A 21,677-nucleotide genomic window follows, 5' to 3' on the forward strand; every position below is an offset into this window, starting at 1 on the left:
CTTGAAATGGCTTTGTCTCTTGCTTTCTGTTTCTCTTGCTACTGAAGACAGCTTTGCAATGCATTCCCAAAGAATATACACCTATTTATTACTCTGGCATTGTGCTGCAAAGAATCATCAGCATTTCTGTTGCTGAGCTTGTTCATCGGGGGTTTATATGTTGGCCATAAAATTGTCTCAGGGTTAAAGCTTGTCATGTGATATTTTTTAAGTAGAATTTTAAATTAAATGATCACGCGGCTGAATTTAAAAGCTACTTACTGCTTGTATGTAACGTTTCTCATACATCCCATCTCATTTACCTCCTGGAGAAATGGGGTGGTATATCTGCAATAAGTTATGACTCTTACTTCGAAAATCTAGCTATTGAACACACTGCCTCACTTCCAGAAGGAACAGAGCTTTTATATTGGGGGCTGTTGGGGCAAATGGGGTGCAGAGAATTGTCCTTGTCTGGTGGGTAAAGCCCCTTTACCATAGGTTTCCAATTAAAGACATAGTCTTGATAGGGTTCTGTAGCATCCCTCATCATGACCTCCTGACTAGAGATAACTGTTGCGGTCTGGATCTACTTGCAGTTGAGACTGGGAGTATCCTGATTTGGGGCTAGTGATGTTGTCTGCCAGGCAAAGCTGTTTCTTGATGGACAAGAGGAAAATGGTGGCTTTTATAATGAAGGTTTCTAGTAAAAACCCAGGGCTACATCCAGGAAAGCTGCTGCAGGGAGGACTACTTTCCATGTGCCATGTAAACCCATTGAAAGAGAAGGGAGAAGTTGGTTCTGTGATGGGATGTCATGTTGCCTGGTTCTCTCATGGGGTGGGGAAAGCAGATTTAAGTTACATCAAGGCTGCTATGGAAGCTTGATAACAGAAGTAATTGAGAATTGCTGTGGAATCAGTTGTCTTCAGCTGCTTTGGCCATATCCCCTTGTGTATCAGCAGTTTCCACTTTTTGAGCTCTGTTGCCCCTTCTGTCCCTTTTCCATATGGAAGAAACCTAACAGGAAAGGGAAACTGACAATATAAATGAAAACTGTGCTTTTGTTTACGTTAAATTAAACTTTAAAAAAGCTAGCATGGTGATTGTAAAATCAGGACCTTAGAAATCAGGGAGTTCCAGAAATGAATTTTTCTCCTGCATTGTTAGCTTGTCTGTGTTGCATATCTTATTCTGGTATGTATCATGGTTGAGTTAATAACATAATACACAAGGTTTAAAATTTAACAAGGAAAACAGGAATTAAAAAATGAAGCCGAGAAAACATTATGGGGAAACCCATTAATTTTTGGAATTTCCTTGCTGGATGTTACAGGGTTAATGCTATATTCACAGTAATTTTTTACATTTACTTTTGCTGCAAGGTTTTGTTTTTTTGTGGTTATTTTTGCAGTAGGGAAGTGGGGAGGAGGCATCTGGAACTGTTTGTTGTGTGAAATTTATATGCACCTCAGATTTTTCCCATAGAGCTTGTAAATTCCTTGAACTGCGGCTACAAACAAGCCTCAGCTATCCAAATCTTGCTTAACCAAAACTCTTGGTTCTCCAAAAGTCAGACGTGTCCCCTGAAGGTCTGATTGAAGCTCAGGTCCTGTAGAGCTGCAGAAGACTCTGATTCTGCAAAGCTTATCTCTTAGCCTGGAGCAAACCAGTTGCCATTGCTAACATCTGCTTGGTGCATTCATTGGATTACTCTGGTAACAACTCTTGCCAGCTTCCCCCAGTGGATTTTGTCAGCTCCTGTATTGAGAGTAGAGCCTTCAACATACACAAACTCCATGTGTAGCTAACACTCCCTCCTCTTCAGATTCTATAGTTAGCAAGCTCTGTCAGTTTTTCTAATAGCTTTCCAGTTCCTTGTCTGGAGCTAATGGGGTTTTGGCATTCCAAAGGCGCCGGAAGCTCCTTAGTCCAAACTGTGGCTCTAGTCCTGCAAACACTTAATATGCTCAGTGCTTAAAGTAGATTGAAACAGGAGAGGCTGCTCGCAGTACACTAGCCAAGAAGGAAGAGGAGTGGTGGGAGAGGGCTGCTTCCCCAAGCCAAGGAGAAAAGGGGAAACGCTTCTGTTCTAGTAGAGGAGAGGGAGCTGCGCAAAAGCAATACCAGTGCAAGGTGTGATGGAGACTATTATTTTCCATTTCGTTGTAATTTGCAATACACAAAAGACTTTCTTTTTATTGTTTTCAGGTGGTTCAAAATAAGAGTATCAGTAAGACGCAGAAGGTGCGTTTTTTTACTGTGGAAGTGTTAAGTCACATCGCTTCTCTTTACCGTTGGAATGGGATTACCGATGTCAGCACTGAGGATGTCAAGGTCTGGTAATTTCTTTCGTAAGATGTTTCTCCTAATTCCCTATCCCGTACCTCTTTCCTCACTCTCCTTGCTTGAATCTGTGCAGCCTACAAACAGGAGGAATAGACAGGTGGGGCTAGGGCTATCTCTATTTATGATCTCAAGAAGAGGAGAGAGCCATGCCATACACTGCTTTAAAGAAACCAACAAACAACTTGCCTGGGCTGGAGACTACTAGTGCTTCAGTCCTAGGAAGAGTGGCAGTAGGGCTGCCCCTTTTTTCTGATTGCCTGAAGGGTGCGGAGGGACCTCTACCTTCATGTCGCTTTGGGGGGCTCTCTTTTCTGTCCCCCAATTTCTGGAGCTCCAGAGCAGAAGTGCTGCCTTTGGGGCATGCTGATACTTCAGCATTCTTCTCTGCTTGACTGCCAGGAAGAATTTGCTCCTGCATTAGGGCAAGACGGAGTAGGAGAGAGCAAAGACTAGACTGTGCAGTGCCTCTCTCAATATCCTTTCCATGTACCCAGTTTCCATACATCAGACTGGGCTGACTCTGAAATAATGCCCCAGAATAAAGAGCAGCCTCATCTCTGGGGCGGATTCTGCTCTTGCTTCCACCAGCAAATGACGTTACGCTTGTATAAAACTGTCTTTAATGAGTTAAGAGTCATTCTTCTGAAACCTAGTACCTGCTAGCACTGCATTGCTGCTGCGTAAGTCGCTTTGTTTTTACTTTACATAACAAGAATTACACGGGTTGTTATCTTTTAGTTCCACTTTTGTGTAATGGAAATATCTGAGATGTGGTGTATCTAAATTGTCTTAGGACCTTATGCAAAGCTTATGGAATGGAATGAAAGACTCCCATTGCTTTTAATGGGCTTTGTATCAGGCCTTTATATCAGTATCCATAGATTTTAAAAGACCAACTCTCTCCATGAAAACTTCTACCATTAATGGGCTGTCTCTTTGTCAGCTCCTATCCTGGTACCTACTGTATATGCAGTTCAGGTTATAAGAAGCCTGTAAACTCCTGGCAAGGACCTGTTTCCATTAAGTGTTTAATACAGAGCCAGGCACACATATGACTCTACATGAGTTTGAGCTGTGAATTATTCACACTGTTGCAGTGTGGATCAAACTGCTGCTTTGTCAGTAGGTTTTGTGATTTCCCAACAATAACTTGCCAATGAATTTTGCATTTGCAGAAGTCTTAAACTCTGCCATATCTAAAGAGTTAAAGTAACCAGTCATTGACCTGATAAATATTGCTGGTCTGTTCTCTCCTCTCATTTTTGTGCTGTATCTGTAATGGAATTCATGCTTTTTCATCCCTGAAGAGTTAGCATGTGCAGGACATCTTTCATGTACTGTATTAAAATTGTTCTCGGTGTGGCCAACATCTTGACCCAAAATTGGCCCAAGGAACATGTTATTTGTTTTGTATGCTTCATGCTGATAGCATCTGTGATTTCTGTGACAGTTTTCTTGCACTAATTTTTAGTAGTAAGGCTGAAAGTAGACATTTCAAATTAATTTTTAAATCTTAATTTTTATGGTGCCAGCACATTGTTTGGCCATAATCCCTTTATAAAAGTGACATACTTACATCTCTGTTTAGCTTCATTTTTCGCGTTGTTCATCTGGCATGCTTCTTTTTACTGTCTTTATTTCTTGCCAGAAAGCCCTAGGTGGCAATGCCCTGTAATTAATAAAAACACTCCCAAGGTATGCAATTTGAGTCCTATGAATAGAAGGAATCCTATATTATTGAATGTGTTTAATACACAGGTTAAAACTTGCCTTGTTAACTTAACCAAAAACTAAAGTGAGTGAAGTAGGAGTTGTCTGTGTATAAATCAAGCTGTATAAAATACAGATAAAAGTGAATTTGTTGTAAAATTTTCTTTCATTAAACTAACAATTAAAATGTTTGTTTTTCACAATTCTCTTGTACATTGTAGATTACTCAAGATCCTGAAGAGGCAGGAAAGGTCATGGTAAGAGAACTGGTTCATAACTTCTTAATGGACCTGTGTTGTTCTCTGAAACATGGCATTAATTTCTATGATCGAAGCCTTGGCACGTCTGGCAGGTGAATTAACAGGGCTTTTTTGTCTATATTCATTTTGGGGGGGAGGAAGGGGCCATTGGGTTTCCAGTCTGTATTTCATAGATTTTTAAGGAAAGAAGGGTACCATTCTAGTCACCTAGTCTGACCACATGCATAACACAGGCTATAGGATTTCACTCAGTAATTCCTGGATTGAGCTCAATAACTGGGTGGAACTAAGGCATATGTTTTAGAAAGACATCCAATTTCAATTAAAAGATTTCAAGTAATGGATAATCAACCACATCCCTTAGGCATCTGTTCCAAGAATTACCCTCCCTGTTTAAAAATGTTTTCAGTTTGAATTTTTTAAGCTTCAGTTTCCAGCCATTGGATCTCATACTTTTGTCTGCTAAATTAGGGATCCCTCTCGGATCAGGTAGCTTTTCTCTGCACAGGTTCTTATAGACTGTGATTAAGTTGCCTCTTAACCATCAGGTATTTGAGAAGCTAAATAGATTAAGTTCCTTAAGTCTTTCATTGTAAGGTGGTTTTCCCAGACCTCAAATCATTTATGTTAGCATAAAGTAACAAAGATGAAATTGCTAATGTTGACCTTACGACGCCGAAGTGTCTGTTTTAATTTACTGGCTTATGGAACTACAAATACATATCCTTGTCCCCCTAAATTTAATGTGAGTTTTGCTATTAACTTCAGTGGCACTAGAATTTGGTTCATAACACCTGACCAGCTTTTTCATTTGTCTCACAGTCACTGTTGGCTTACTGGATAAAATACATATGCACCCAGTTTATGACCAACAGGGAAAATAATCTAAACTTTTATGTTTCCATGGAGGGAGGCGGGTACAGTGATGTTGTGCTTCATTGCTAGACAAACCAGTTGGCTGAAGTCCATTTATAACTCTAATGGGGGGGAGGGATAGCTCAGTGGTTTGAGCATTGGCCTGCTAAACCCAGGGTTGTGAGCTCAATCCTTGAGGGGGCCACTTAGGGATCTGGGGCAAAAATCAGTACTTGGTCCTGCTAGTGAAGGCAGGGGGCTGGACTCAATGACCTTTCGGGGTCCCTTCCAGTTCTATGAGATAGGTATATCTCCATATTCAGGCAGATTGTTTTCTTGCTTTGGGGTAAATTTGAAGAGCTGTTCCCTTGGCATTTGCAACATTCTCACTTTGCTCAGGGTCGTTTGAGAAGAAGCCATCTGCAATGCCATGACTGAACAGATTTTAAAATAACCTATCTTCATAAGGGGGGCTACAGAAAAATATTTTCCAGTTTAATATAATGCTATAATTCTATGTTTTTAAGTTTGTGATATTTGGTTAGAATATTTTTTGGAATATCTCAGTGATACTGTGTTGATGAGGGCTCTGTTTTAGCTACAGTACATCATGTAAGAGACCTTTAGCTATATTCTATTCTTAGTTACACCAATATAAATCCAGGGTGACTCTATTCATGTCAGAGGAGTCACTTTGGATTTACACCAGCAAAAATGAGAGTAGAGCAGAATTTGACCTCTTGCATTATAACATTATTAATACTGGAGTTACTGAGCTAGTGGAGTGCTTAAAATATTAAAATTGTGACTTTCCCCCCCCCCCCAATTTTGTCTTTACAGAGGAGGAAATTTGGTGCTTCTGCGCTTTCTGCTGAATTTAAAAACTGCAACAGAGGATGAGATGGTTGCTGATCTTATGGTCAATATTCTTAAAGTGTGCCCAGATTTACTGAATAAATACTTTAAGGAAACCCAATATTCCTTCATTCCCAGACTGAAGTCAACCTGGTTAGACAATATCAAATTGCTAAAAAAGGTAAGAGAGAGATGGAAAATGTGTGCTTTTTGTATATGGAAAAGCCCAGTTTTGAGGCTTTTTTTTCTTTTTTATAAATACATTTTACATTTTTTTTTTTTTTTATTTTTTATATATTCCTTTTTTTTTTTTTTTTTTTTTTTTTTTTTTTTAAAGATCAACATTTTTTGTTTAAACAAGTACTATTATTTTGTATGATTGTGTAATACAAATGACAGAAAAGTCAAACACTCATAGCCTACCTAAAACCACTTAACAAGGAAATTCAATGCTATATTGGACAATTTGCCCTTAACTCCACCTGTTACAGCTGGGTATTGCAGCACATTCTAAGTACTGTTAGTACGGTGCAAAATTTACCACTCTTGGGATGCCATGCAATACATGGGCCCAATCAGTTATATTGTGGAAATAATTTTTTGTGTGTGACTTCAAATTGAAGATCTTGGCCTGAGCTGGTATAAATTGAGGATGTGTTGACTTCAGTAGAGCTAAACTGATTTGCACCAGCTGAGGATCTGGCCTCTTAATTGAAAGAATCAGTAGTTAGGTGTCAGAGGAGAATGTGCCTAAGCTGAGGCTCTAGTGGATGAAGATGTAGTGTGTTCCCAGCTGTGTACACATGCTGTTTAGTGATGTTCCCTCACCAAAAAGGCAGCAAGGCACTTACTTTAAATAATTAATTTATTTTAAAAATCAAATGAGATCCAAAGGCCCAGCTACAAAGAAGGTAAACTGTTGTGGTTTAAATGACCTAAACAGGAAGGACATAAGGGTTCTGAAATACCTTTAGTAATTGATGCTATGTTAGGAAAGAAGAGGCAGGATGTTGTAAAATAAATGTTGAAGATGGTAAAGAAAAAAGTTGCATCCTGTTTTCTGTGAACGCTGAGTAAAATGAGCTGTGGCTTGGAGCCATGGCAGCTTTGAGAAGTGTAGATGTAGAGTGAGAAGGTCATTTGGTAAAAGGCCATTCTGGGAGTAGAAAGAGGTATAAACATTTAGCTAAATTGGGAAAGAAGGAGTTGGCATTACAGTCTGTGAGAAAAATCCCAGTGAGGATTTTGGTTTTCAAGACACAAAAACAAATGGCTAGAGAATCCTTTTGTCCTTGCTGTATACTCCTCCGCCTTTTTTTTATCTTAAAATAGCTGACAGTGCCATCTGTTAAATAGAGCAGGGCTTCCAAGGATAATAGGCAAATTTTCTGCAGGTTTCCTGTGTAACTGAACATAAAGTTGATGTATGCTCTGCAGGATATACTACTACTCATTAGTAATCATCATTTTAGAATGACTATGTTTTAAGTAAAAAGAACAGGAGTACTTGTGGCACCTTAGAGACTAACAAATTTATTAGAGCATAAGCTTTCGTGGGCTACATCCCACTTCTTCGGATGCATATTTAAGTATGTATGCTCTGTGGTTAACTTTCGAGTGCCCTTCTCTTTGTGTGGAACCTGACATTTAGTACAGTTGTTAGTAACCTTTAACAAATAATATCGTGTTTGTAATGTATTCTGTAGAATTGGCTGCAAATCCGCATGATTACATCAGTCTTGGTTAAACTCTGTTATTTTTATTTCAGATCTATGAGGCTCAACCAGAGATTTCCAACTCTTTTAAAACTGCAGAGTTTATTCCACTCCCTAGATTGCTTTCTATGGTGATGGTAACAACACTTCCTGTGGTGTGCAATAAAACTATGTTCACCCAAGGATTAAATGTAAGAGCATTTTATTGTCTCAATGTGGCTTTTCCCAAACAACCTCCTTAGGGTTAAGAGTGTGAAAGGTGATCATCCAAGTAACTTTTAAAATCAATTAATTATCAGATTTTATGCTGAATGCTCCAAATTGTGACCCCAATTCAAGAAAGCACTTAAACATGTGTTTAAGTCCCACTGATTGTTGCTTTCATTAACTTCTTGTAAGCCACAGCTGTGCAACTGCTCACTGGCTGTAAGGGCTGGTATTTTTTCTTCTACCACATGCAGTGAGAATGCATGCGGTAAAAGAACCCACCTAACAACCCAGTTTTAAAAAACAATTATCTTGTTTACAAGTTTCAACAAATACTCCAAAATAAGTAGTTTGAATACAATGGATAGGGAAGAAGCACTGTAACTTTATTGTTAATTCAGCTTCTCTTTCTTTTAGTTACCCAGCAAAACAGTGAAACACACCATCTTGTCCCTTATGTCAACTATTTTGAGAAGAGCCCTGAAAAATATTGAGCACTGTCTGAATGAGGAAGTATGGCAAAAGTCAGAAATCTACACTCCACTGATGATGCAGGAATTTGTCCAACTGTACAGAGAAGCCCTTAGCAAGGTACAAAAGAGAAGATATTAAAAAACAGCAAGGGCCTAGAATTACAGGTTTGCAGCAGATAACTGCTCCAGTGCACTAGGGCACTCTGCCCCTGATTTATTGTATCCTGGGGTCCAAGCACATAAAAGTTCCTAGGTATTTTATAGACATTTTTATTAAGTGTTAATAACCAGTACTGTAGTACAGCATGGTAGCTAATAAATCTGGTCAGTGGAAATGCCAATAAAATTCTGTTCTAAGATGAATTCATAACATTGGCAGCTGGTGTGCTAGTACTGAGGAAAACTATTAAAATTAAGAGCAGCTTTTTAATAATTTAGGGCCAAATTCTACTCTCACTTTAAGTAAATTGAAGTCAGTGGAGTTCATCCCGATTTACACTCCGGTAATCTATAGCAGAAACTGGTCCTTGGTTTGAAAATGTTTATTACATTGAAATCCAGACAGCCAAAAAATGCTAAGCACTTGGTAACTTTTCATATCTGTTTTTAATATGGTGTTCTTCTTTGATATGTTTGTTCTCTGCAGAGCTGAAAATAAAAATCTGATTTCAGTCTGTATTCAAATTGCATAGTGTAAGCAATTCTCCTTGTCAGTGTGTTAGGAATATTTGCATCATTACAGCATTGTGCAGCACTGAAGAGCTGTTGATTTTTTTTCTTGCGTATATATTTTGTCTTTAGCTTTTACCTGACATGAACAGCATAGTGGCGGTCTGGCAGTCACTTCTAAAACAAGAGAGAGAACAACATGATGGGGAGAGAAGGGAAGACACCATTTCCACTGAGGAGGAAATGACTGAGATCACAGAAACCAATGAACAGCACGGTAGGAATATATTTGTAGGCATAACATCCTATATGTATATAAACAGTCATGGTGAAATCCTGGCCCCATTGAAATCAATGGAAGTTTTGCCACCATTTCATTGGAGCCTGGATTTTATCCTGGGTATTTGGTATTCAGTCAGTATGGTCCTTTGGCAAGGACCTTTGTCTATAGCTGTGTTCCAACATTTTTTTAAAACTGAGTCCCTCTACAGCAGTGGTTCTCAAAGCCGGTCCGCCACTTGTTCAGGGAAAGCCCCTGCCGGGCTGGGCCGGTTTGTTTACCTGCCGCGTCCGTAGGTTCGGCCAGTTGTGGCTCCCACTAGCCACGGTTCGCCGCTCCATGCCAATGGGGGCTGCGTGAAGCGGCGGCCAGCACATTCCTTGTCCCGCGCCGCTTCTTGCAGCCCCCATTGGCCTGGAGCAGTGAACCGCGGCCAGTGGGAGCTGCGATCAGCCGAACCTGCGGACGCGGCAGGTAAACAAACCGGCATGGCCCGGCAGGGGCTTTCCCTGAACAAGCGGCGGACCGGCTTTGAGAACCACTGCTCTGCAGAAAATCAAACCAGTCATGCCCCCTGCAGCCTAGCCAATTATTGCTAATGGTCTACATGTCTTAATTGATATGTCTTCTGTGCACCCACTCTTACTTTGTGCCCTCCCAGGGTGGCATGTCCCATGCTGAGAGAAACGCTTGTGTAGCTCTTCGCAATATGAAACTTCCTCTCCTTTCATAGGAGTTTTGTGAGCAGCAAAACAGTTGTTAACATTGACACTTAAATCAGAGGCCAGTGATGATACTTTAGCACCTATCATAACAAACAGGGGAGTTTACACCTAAAAAGCAGTTGTTTCAGGCTCTCTGCAAACTCAGACAGGCTCTGCTGCATCAGTTACTCGCAGGTCATGTTTTCAAGGTTTTCTTTGCAGCCATTACAGCTAGAGATTTCATTTTTTAAAAACTGTAAGCTGAGAGTGTGGATAACAGTAGAGAGGTCTGTTCTCATCTTCCCATCTAGTTTTTGGGGGGGCGAGGGGATGTTCCACATTTTGGGAAACGCTGGCCAACAGGAAAAAAAATGTTGTAAAGAATTGTTCCGCTATTTTTACACTGTATTTATTTACTTCCACTAGCAGCTGTACAACAATTTGCCTTTATGCAGCCTCACATCAATTCAGCTGTCAATAAACCAGAAAAATAGTTTAGGCTGCTGAAATGCCTTTTGCTTGTAAGTGGATGGCTGCTGTACATGAATGAGGATGTTTCTGTTGTACCTGCTGCACATCTTACAGTCACTAAATGATCTCCTCATTCTAAGGCTTCACATTTGGAGATTATTATTTAAAAAACAACAGCAGGGGAGAGAGAAACCTTAGCTGAAATAAATAGTGATACATTTGCAGTATATACTGTATATGCAACACCAATGTACCCAATGTCAATGATAAAAAAGCAATGATATTGGTTAGCTGTATTCTTCACTTCAGGGCTTTGGAGCTGTGCTCCGGCTCTGCTCCAGCTCCAGGCAAAAACCTGCAGCTCCACTGCTCCGGAGCTGCTCTGCGCTCCAGCTCCGGGCTCTGCTCCAAAGCCCTGCTTCACTTTCCTATTTCTTTCTATCATTTACTTTAGAGCAGGGGTCGGCAACGTTTGGCACGTGGCTCGCCAGGGTAAGCACCCTGGCGGGCCGGGCCAGTTTTATTTACCTGCTGACGCGGCAGGTTCGGCCGATCGCGGCCCCCACTGGCCGCGGTTCGCCAACCCGGGCCAATGGGGGCTGCGGGAAGCCGCGGCCAGCACATCGCTCACCCGCGCCGCTTCCCGCCGCCCCCATTGGCCCGGGACGGCGAACCGCGGCCAGTGGGGGCCGCGATCGGCCGAACCTGCTGCGTCAGCAGGTAAATAAAACTGGCCCGACCCGCCAGGGTGCTTACCCTGGTGAGCCGCGTGCCGAACGTTGCCGACCCCTGCTTTAGAGATTGATAGATGGTATGCTTTTTAAGGGAAGAGATTGTATCTTCAGAGGTGGGGGGCACTATACAGGCAAATTTAAAAATGACAGGTCCCCATGTAAGAATTTGATCAACTAATCCAGATTTAAAAGTATAAATATTAATACAGAAAAAGGGGTGTGTATCCAATTCTGCTTCTTTTTATTAGTCAGCTGGACAGAGCCTAGCTCGTAGTGGATGCTACTGATAATACAAATAATAATACAAATGTGGGTTAGAGCAGTGATAGTCAGACCACTGTGGTTCAGGAGCCAAATTAGCAGTCAACATTACTCAAAAAAGCCACAGTAGTGTTAATGACGGGGGAAATATTTAGTGTGTGTGTATATTGAAATATACTATAAAAGAATATATTATTCTCACAGCAAATAAGTTAATAAATTAGTGCAAGTTGATAACTTAATTGGTTGATAACATAGTAAAAACCTCCTGACTGGTTACTAAATAAATCCCACAGTGTTTTAATAGCGTATGCTGCAAACAGGAGAGACACTAAAGAGCCACTTGCGGCTTGAGAGTATCACTGTGTTAAAACATTGTGAGATTGTGGGTTTCCTTTGTCTGAAGGAAAAATGAACTAATTCTAAATATATTCATTCTATCTGTGTTCAGGCTCAGATGATGCAGAGACCACTCTTCTGAAAGCTGTGTTACTTCAGGTCATATGCCTTTGTCAGAAGGTTGTTCCCCATTTGGTAGCTCAGAGCAACTTTGATTTCAGCAAACTGCTAAAAGGTAGGTTAAGGGTATTTAAATGTTCTTCAGCTGGCTAATGAAAGCATTAAAAGCCTCTAGGACAGGGGTCCTCAAACTGGGGGTCGGGACCCCTCAGGGGGTCACGAGGTTATTACATGGGGGGTCGCGGGCTGTCACCCTCCACCCCAAACCCCGCTTTGCCTCCAGCATTTATAATGGTGTTAAATATATTAAAAGGTGTTTTTAGTGTATAAGGGGGGGTCGCACTCAGAGGCTTGCAGTGTGAAAGGGGTCACCAGTACAAAAGTCTGAGAACCCCTGCTCTAGCAGGAGAGGTTGATTGCTTTTCTACTTAGTAAAAGGAACAGAAGTGTCCTCAAAAGAGTAACCTGTTTTAGACTCTCGATTACATCACCATTTCATTTTGCTGTTTGTGCAGGGCATAGCACTTCACAAACAAATGTAAAATGACAAGATCGCTGCCCCAAGGATTTAGCTTTAAAACTATAAATATTAAGGGTTACGGGGCATTGTTGTCTGGAGTGGTTCATGGTTGTAAGTGCCAGCCTCCGGGCAGTCTGTCAGAAAAGCAGGGCAAGCTGGTGCCATGTTCTATAATTAGATTTCCCCAACCTAGTAACAAATGTGAACTCCTGGATCACTGTAAGAGTGTTACCATGGAGTCACGGGCAGTCCCCTTGGGCACTCCAGTCTGTCTTGCCACCCAGGCAAGCTGGACTTAGTGATGGATGGTCACTAACATCAAAAATCAAAAATATTCAGGTTGCTCCCAGTCTCAGGAGACGAGTCACTTACCCCAGATCAGTTTGTACCTTAGATCTAACACCAAAAACAATGCTGGTAGCCAATCCTGTAATAAACTAATTAAGGATTTATTACCTAGGAAAAAAAATGAGAGGGTTTATTTACATGTTAAAGCAGGCAACTTATAAGCACAAATGAGTTACAGTCTGTGGTTCCAAAGGGTGACAGAGATGTAGTAATCTGTCCATTTAATGTCTTTTAGGGCTAACCTAGGTTGACTCTGGGGAATCTCTGCTCTTGTTTCTTAGCTCCAGCCCTTGTAAGAGTCTAAACAGCAAAGAGATAACTATTTCTTCTTGAGAGCAACTTTCCATGTCCATCCCCCGGAGTTCAAACTGATGGGACAAGAGCTCCTGCACGTAACTTCTTCCTGGGTGGACGGGGCAATCCATAAAGTTTCTGTCCTACGATGGCCTGGATAATCCTTCTTGGTGGGTGGGGGAACCCCTCTTCCTGCTGAGGCTCACAAGCTCATAGCAGACATTTTTAAAATTATAAAACAAAACTTTCATATTATCTTGCAGCATGGGATACAGACATTAGAAGTAAGATCAATGCATGGAGCAACTTACAAGCATTTTACAGAATCTAAATAGATTCTTACAAGTCTAACACCTGTCTTGAACAATACTAATATATAGGTCTGGTTTCCAAATATGAATTTGTCAGTGCTCAGCTGATGCCTTCAGACTTGACAACAGCTGGCACCTGGTCTGCCAGTGTCACAACAGGAAAAAGACATTTTTTTCTTAAATTCCATATCTGTTTTGTCACATCCACTCCTATTTTTAAATTTTAAAAATAATTTTCTAATCTACTTCTTGATGTTGTTTACAGAAAATTTACTTGCAAAAATCTGGAATTTCTAGGTGCCTAACTCATAAGAACATAACATTAGAAGGCCATACTGGGTCAGACCAAAGGTCCATGTAGCCCAATATCCTGTCTTCAGATAGTGGCCAATGCCAGGTGCCCCAGAGGGAATGAACAGAACTGGTAATCATAAAGTGATCCATTCCCTGTCGCCCATTCCCAGATTCAGGCAAACAGGCTAGGGAAACCATCCTTGCTCACCCTGGCTAATAGCCATTGATGGACCTTCCTCCATGAATATATCTAGTTCTCTTTTGAACCCTGTTATAGTTTCGGCAACATCCTCTGGCAAAGAGTTCCACAGTTTTACTGTGCATTGTGTGAAGAAAAACGTCCTTTTGTTTGTTTTAAACCTGCTGTCTATTAATTCCCAGTGACTTTCAATGGGATATGGGCGCCTAACTCCCTCAGGCCCCTATGACAATCCCAGCCTAAATAAATGATTTTAGAACTCTTCATATTTGCAACAACATTGCAATCTCTTAAAGGGATAGGGTAATTCATTAGAGGTTTAAAAAAATCACTTACCAATGCAGTGGTCTCTTCTGGAAGGTGTCAAAAGTAACCCTTTCTTCTTCTACTGCTCTGTTTTTTCAATCATGCTTCCTGCAGTCCAAGGGAAGAGGAATGGAATTCTACATGGTGTTGCTTCTGAGGGAAGTTCATAATAGGAGAATTATTAACAGTAATATGAGATGGTTTGAGTTTGGGCAACTGTTACATAGGAGACAAGGAGTGTTTCTTTGTGCAGCAAAACTGAGTAGAGAAGTATATACATTTTCTGTACCATAGAGCTAGAATAATTATCTGTACTATGTGCAGTCCCTTGTAAGGTATATAAGAGTAGGAGTTACATAAATTAAAAGTTTGTCAAGAAAAGGAGAGCCAAAAGTCTTAAAATAAATAGACTAATGCATGGGCTTCCCATCCCCCTTGTGCCCCAATCAGAGTGCACTGCCATGGTTAGTTTATTCTGTGGCTGCCTCACAAAATCATGTGTCCTGTGTGTCCCAGTATTTCTTGCAACATAATGGATTGATTTTTCCAAAAAACAAAAGGAGGGACATGTATCTTGATAAGGCAATGACCCCTTGGTATGTGTTTAGTTATAATGTGACACAAGGAATAAAACTTTAGCACCTCACATTTTTTGGCAGAAAAGTACGTTGAGAATTAGTCACAAATCTCCCATCCTCCTGCACAGAATTGAGCAGTCTGCCAGTGGGACTGAAGACAGGCAGTCTGTTTTTGACTTGTAACAATCTGTATGTTTAACAGCTGATCCCATTGTTTAGTTTTGCTGCTGGTGGAACTTTGGAGTTTTGTTAGTTCTGCTATCTTTTTTTAATGTGCTGTCCCATATACAAATTACACAATACAAGAAAAGAGAACACTGAGCTCACCCCATAGAAAATGAGATTATAGAGTGCATACCAGAGTGGAGTTAAAATATGAGGCAGCTCCCACTCTGTGCTTAATGATGGTAGCATCACTAGTTTTGTGAATTATATGGGTAGAATTTGATCTCTGATTAATTCAGGAAAATAAAGAATCCCATCTCAGTCTGTTTTCTGCTTTAGGTGAAAAATACCACTTGTTGCAAATAAATGATAAAAAGCTACTTTTGGTGAGATATAAGCCCAAAGTTCACTTGCGGTTAGTAAATATGCCATATCACATTTTGTAACCGTATGGGTATTAATCCAGACACCTAGGTCAAATTCCATGTTGTAGTCTTTGCTAAATTTCCCACTGCAATCTGAACAGCACCTGGGTTTTCTTTTTCATTTGTTATGTAAAACTACTGTTTGGAGTTGCTGCGTGATAACCCAAGGGGCTGTGTTGTCAAGGGTGGGCCTAATGATCCCTACAGTGTGAACTGGGTGAGGTCGTTTGGATTGTGTTACTCAGGAGGTCAGACTAGATATTAATCCTGGCCTTAAAATCTATGAATTTCTTGCTTGCTCACTTCATAAGAGTGCTTTGAGGCTTAAATAATGAATGTTTGTGAAGCTCTCTGAGATCTAGAAATGCAAAGTAATATTATTACTAACTGTTTTCCAACCCCAGGTATTGTCACTGAAAAAGGACTCCGAGAGGAGATCCCTCCTGTTCTACAGCACCATATACTGAAAGTGGCCCTGGAACTGCCGGCAAATAAATTTGCCTGGTTCAGAGTACAGGTAGGAGAATTGCAGATGCGTTTATCTGTTTCTTTTGCCAGTTGCCCTCATGTCTTTGTCTCTGATGCTGCACGTCTTTAGTGCCAGTCCTATCATTTCAGTGTCTGTTTCCATTAGGCAAGAGCCCGGGAATCATTGGCTCAACAAAGGCCTAGGACCTTTGTCTGTGGGAATAGAAATTCCCTCCTCTCCTAAGAAGGGTTAAAAGGGGCATCCTAAAATCTGCTGCTCCCAGAGGCAAGAGTGAGACTCTTCTGGACACCGAGGGATGGAAGGATTGTGGCTGCAAATCAAGGAGATGAGCAGGATGCTCAGGTGCTGCTTCTAAACACCTGCTGGAGAAGAACCTTACCCTAGGTGGCTCCTTGCTTATGCGAGTGGAGGCTTTCACAGACTCCCCTCTCTTCTCATTTACTCCAGGCAAATATAGGAAGAGACCCTCCTACAGCTGGCTGGAGAAAGGATTTGAACCTGCCTTGTGAGAGTTGGCAGTGGGGGAAAGAAGTGACTCAAGGCTGCCCTGATTGGAACCCTTCATGATAACAGATCCTCCATCATATTCAGCCAGCCATAGAGAACAGAGAAGAGACTTAAGAGGGAGCAGGAAAGATCTTTGAAACTGGCAAAAAAAAAAAATTTACTTCTTGCCAGTTTCAACAGCAGTGTAATTTTTCTGTTTTGCACACTACTAGTGTTAGGCAAGTGCTTAAAGGAAAAGTTAGAAGGCCATATTCAACAGTGATGCAAAGGGTTTTTGTATTTTGCACATTGGGTTGGTCAGAAAAGTAGAATAAGTAGTAAAGTAGTGCACATTTGTAATAATTCGGCACCTGTCAGAACAGAAGCGACTTACACTGATTTCCTATTCTTTGGGAGCTAAATTCAGCCCTGGGATAAATGGATTTATTTCCCCTTGAGTCAGTATTAGTATGACATCAGGATTATTGGTGATGAGGGAAAGTTAAAGGGTGTGGTGTTCTACTTAGACCCTTCTGTTAGTTGGTTTTCCTATTAGACACACTCCTTCCACTGCTCAAAGGCTATTATACTCATCTTGCTCACCCACTAATTGCAGAATTCGTTCAAATCACGCTACTTCCACTTGGCCAGCCCAAAAAAGCTCTGGCCTGCAAAACAGTTTTTGCTATTCTGCTGCCACAGTGTAACTTATTCCTGTCCAGTGTTATCACACAAGGGAAGTTTAAACCCATTATTCTTTTAGGATGTCTCGGAAACAGAAAAGGTTCGTGGTGAAAGATCAGTATTTTATTTACTGATGAAAATGTTTGTAACAAGTAACCATTCACAACTGAAAACGTCAACAAAACAACTGATCATCAAGGTAAGTTTTTTCTTTGGCCTCAGATACTTAAACACATTTATATAGTTTGTGCCAACAGCAGTGAGTTGATGTTGATCATGCTAATGTTGTTTTTTTAGCACTTTGATTTTAAAGAGTCTCTAATTTAATTTGACTGTAATTATTCACTCCTTGGCTCACAGCCAACCTGTTCTGCTCACATGAAATAGTCCCATTGGCCACAGTCTTTTTTGGGTAGCAGTGAATATTATTTACCCTTTAAAAAACAAATAAAAAAAAATCTACATTTTGGCACCTAAATAGAAGATGTCTGATTTTCAGAAGTGCTGAAGGCCCACAAATCCCATTGAAGTCAATGGCAGCTGCAGAAGTTTGGTGCCTCTGAAAATCAGGTCACTTCTAGTTAGATGCCTCAATATGGATTTAGGAGCCTAAATTAAAAAAATCTGGCTTAGGTGTTCCTAGGCCCTGATTCTGCAATCAGGTCCATGCAGGTGGATCGTTGTGACTGTGCATAGCCCCCGTGACTAGTGACTTCTGCACAGGTCCAGGAGCTTGTCCCTGGGTACCCAGTTGTAACATCATTCACAAACCAAAATGATATGGATTTTAAAAGTTAAATCTGGCATGTGATTACTGTTATCAGGTTTTATCACAGGTTGCATTTTGAAAGCTGGAAACAGCTGCTTTTATCAGAGAAATTACATAAGGAGTTCCGTTGTATAGTTCATGTCAGCCACTGAGATGCACGTGAGTCTGTTACCCACTAGTGTGCTCCTCTTGCTCATGGCACTAGCATTGGCTGCCACTGTCAGTAAAGCAAGGTGCCAGATCACAGATGAATTTTTAAGGACTTGGCGGGGAGGGATAGCTCAGTGGTTTGAGCATTGGCCTGCTAAACCCAGGGTTGTGAGTTCAATCCTTGAGGGGGCCACTTAGGGATCTGGGGCAAAATCAGTACTTGGTCCTGCTAGTGAAGGCAGGGGGCTGGACTCAATGACCTTTCAAGGTCCCTTCCAGTTCTAGGAGATAGGATATCTCCATTAATTTAATTTAATTTAATTTAATTTAATTTAATTTAATTAAAAAAACTTAAGTTACAATCCAAAGCCCTTTGGAGCTAGTGAGGGTCTTCACACTGAGTTCAACGGCCTCTGGATTTTAATGCTTGCATGGTAACACCACATCTGGGGCCAGTGGGATTCAGTACAAAATGTTGTAGAGGCTTAAAGACAGTGAACCTGCTTCCAGCGAAGACAATGACAGAACTCCCACAGATGTTATAGGGTTCAGGATCAGAGCTGGAATTTGGGACCCTGTAGAATTTCTGTTACAGTTACTTTTGGCAGCTGCATAGGAAAAGCCTGGTTCGTAAATGTGCAGTCCTTAATGGTGGTGGGTAAGCTCCTCTTGTGTGAGCCTCTGGTGCTTAACCATATTTACATTTAAAGGCAATGGTTTGGTTTTTTTTTTTTTTTTGGTAGTATATTTGATTGATGAGCAGAGATTTGGGCTGCCTGATTCATTTTCTCCTTTCAGTTCGTTCTATTTTCTTTGAAAGGGAGACATAAGCAGTGAGGTCAGGACAGTTGTATCAGTTCCAATGGGCTTTTCAAAATTCTTAACTTAATAAAAAAAAAAAAAAAAGGAAAAAAGTTTTAAATGAGTCTTTTTTTGCTTTATTTTTCAACATAATGGAATATAAATTGCAGGTATGTTTTCAAATTTTGCATTCTGTTCCTGCCTCTTTTCATGAGGGCTGAAAGTACTGTTCTTTTTTGAGAATTTGCCAGAAGTAGTTAATTATTTAAGAGTGAATCATTTTTTTTGATGAATTGTCATGTCAGATTCGTGTAATCAGAGATGCTATTTTTGTATCTGCCACTGTAGCACACAGAGTGAAAGCTGAACAAACTGAGCCCTGAAAGAGAACTGTTTTCAATATATGTTTTGCAAAAGACAAAGCTCATAAAACTATATAGAAGCTTGTTATTTGAGTTTTCATATAATAGTGTCCTCTCTCTTTCAGTAACTTCAGTTAGTTTATTTATTACATGATTACCTGTGCTGCTGTTTTAAACACAAAAGGTCTGATTTTGATTTCACTTAATGCTGGTTTAACTTTTTTGACTTCAGTTGAGTCAGAACTTGTTTACACAGTTTTTGTACTGCTTTCACTATATTGGCTTGCAACTAATCACCATAGCGTGGATGCAGTTGTGAAAAAGGCCTCGTCCCTATAGCTTGTTACCCATAATTTCTGGGAATAACCTATACCGGTATAAGGCACCTTTTCAATGGTAAAACTATGTCCCCATTAGGGGTTTTACTGATTTAATCATTTTGGTAAAAAAACAAAAAACCACCCGTAACTGAAATAGTTTAATGGGTACAAAAACTGTGTTTAGACCAGGCCTAAATTACTTTTGATTTATACTGGCATGAGATCGCAATCAGGCTGTAGTTTAGCCAGATCCCTGCTTCCCCCGATGTTACAAACACTCTAGTCCTGCAAACAGTTGCCCTTATGAATAACTTTACATATATGAGTAGCTTCATGTTGTTCAACTGCATTACTTGTGTGCATAATATTAATTGCGTGTGTAGCTGTTTGCAGGATCAGGGCTTAAAATGCATGGATCTAAGAAAATAAGTGCAAGACTAAGAACAAATTAGAGTTGTATCTGAGAGTTGTATAAAGGTAGGCAGAACAAAACGTGTGTGTTGGGAAAAGTTTTAGAGGAGAAGATGGCTGCTTTCAGCAAAGGGGGCAGCATGAATAAAGACATGGGGCCTGATTCTCATTTACATCAAGGCCACTTTACACGGCTTTGGCAATGTAAAATGGCAGTAAATAATATTTACATCCACTTTGGGGCCGTGGTCTAAAGCAACCTTGGTATATGTAAGAATCAGGTCCCTTTTGTCAGAAGTTAGAGAGGGGGACAATGTTGGTGTTCAGCAATTTGCTGCTATTCTGTCTGTAGTAAAAGAAATAAAAATGAAAGCTGCTGTACAAAAAGCTATAAATATACACTATTTATTTTCTCTCACATGCTGTTTTTCCGGCTAGGTTTTGCATGACAGTGGAGTATTTGAGTACACGTGGAAGGAACTCGTACTGTGGCTGGAACACTTGGATAATACAATAGAAGACAAAAAGGAAGCCGTGATTCAGTTTTTGGAGAGGGTAATTGTTCAAATTAGTTAGATAAACAATGTCAAGAATAGCATTAATGGGAAGCTAATTACTTTGCTGTTATTGAGGAAAATCTTTTCAAAGGATTGTGAATGAATTCTGAGAAAGGCAGTGACTAAATCCTTTACACAGAACTCATATCTGTTGTCCTTGGTGAAGGGGTGGATGAAAAGGGTTGGGGGGAATTGACTCCCCATAAGATATATTGTTACCGGAGCAGTGCTGGTATGAGGAGAAAAGAGGCTAAGGTTATTAGGCATCCCACCTGCTAGGCTCCTTTGAAACTCCCAGATAAAATTAACTAATTCCAATAAAATCTAATCTTTAAAAGAAAACATTTCTTTTCCTGATTACCTTTTCCGGATGTTAAATTCCCAAGCCCTTCCATTTGTTTCACTTAATATCCCTATAACTAGCATTTTCTGTATAGAATTGCAATGAGCTTGCTTGTTCGGGGGTCTATGACTGACTTTTATCTTGGTTCGCAGATTTTAATGAAGTTGGTGACAAACCCCTATCCATACACGGATAAAGCCGCAGACCTTGTCCAGGAAGCCAGTATGCTCCAAGTCAACTTATTTAAACAAGATGTGGATAGTGTTAGCATACCCATCTCTCACATTGATGGTATGTGATGATCCCAAAGTGATGTCTGCTCCATCTAATTTTGCAGTCCTTAATCAGGCAAACCTGCTACTGGTGCCTGTTGAAATCTTGCCTGAGTAAGGAACTACAGGATTAGGCCTTTTAATTGTATTCAGCTCTGTAAGTAAACACTAAATGACCAGGATGTCTCCCCGCACCAGAAGGTAATCTGTGACACAGCTTTGCAGTTTTAAAAGTCCAAGTAAAATCTTACTTTTGATCTGCTTTCAGTGTCCCACAGCACCAGTTTTTTTTTAATCCAAGTCAAATCCATTGCAGTCATGCTTCCTTTTAAACCACAGGGCCAGGGCTAGCTCCCCCTGCATATATGAGCAAGGGGCAAGGATCGTACCAGAGCCCCTCCCACTTCTTGTGTTCATTCACAGGGGGCAGCTGGAATCTTGCTGCTTGTGCTCTTTAGGCCAAATCCTGGTCCCATTGACTGCAGTGTCAAAATTCTTATTGACTTCAGGGACCAGGATTTGGCTAGCTGAGCATACAGACATGGGAGTGTTAGTTCCACTTTGGTAATTCAGAGCTCAGGTGAAAGCACATGGCACACCCCCCAGCCCCC

General features: G+C 40.7%; 1 protein-coding gene and 1 long non-coding RNA gene across 2 annotated transcripts in view; one reads left to right on the forward strand and one right to left on the reverse strand.

Annotated features, from left to right (window-relative positions):
* The window catches only part of LOC112116860 (URB1 ribosome biogenesis homolog), a 76,633-nt gene that overhangs the window by 9,968 nt on the left and 44,988 nt on the right, over window positions 1-21,677 (forward strand). The window contains exons 7-17 of the mRNA XM_026651416.1: window positions 2,191-2,316; window positions 4,260-4,390; window positions 5,994-6,189; window positions 7,777-7,914; window positions 8,348-8,521; window positions 9,205-9,349; window positions 11,974-12,096; window positions 15,826-15,938; window positions 17,161-17,280; window positions 20,333-20,449; window positions 20,947-21,085. Of these exons, the coding sequence (XP_026507201.1) occupies window positions 2,191-2,316; window positions 4,260-4,390; window positions 5,994-6,189; window positions 7,777-7,914; window positions 8,348-8,521; window positions 9,205-9,349; window positions 11,974-12,096; window positions 15,826-15,938; window positions 17,161-17,280; window positions 20,333-20,449; window positions 20,947-21,085 (1,522 nt within the window). The remainder of the gene's footprint in view (window positions 1-2,190; window positions 2,317-4,259; window positions 4,391-5,993; window positions 6,190-7,776; window positions 7,915-8,347; window positions 8,522-9,204; window positions 9,350-11,973; window positions 12,097-15,825; window positions 15,939-17,160; window positions 17,281-20,332; window positions 20,450-20,946; window positions 21,086-21,677) is intronic.
* LOC113406444 lies at window positions 42-13,015 on the reverse strand. Its single transcript, XR_003369767.2, has 4 exons — window positions 12,874-13,015; window positions 9,212-9,249; window positions 3,905-4,039; window positions 42-999 (listed from the first exon to the last, which is right to left on the reverse strand). It is a non-coding gene; the product is annotated as an uncharacterized LOC113406444 (long non-coding RNA).

This window comes from Terrapene carolina, unplaced genomic scaffold (assembly GCF_002925995.2).
Source record: "Terrapene carolina triunguis isolate 2854851 unplaced genomic scaffold, T_m_triunguis-2.0 Scaffold30, whole genome shotgun sequence".
Classification (NCBI taxonomy): Eukaryota; Metazoa; Chordata; order Testudines; family Emydidae; genus Terrapene; species Terrapene triunguis.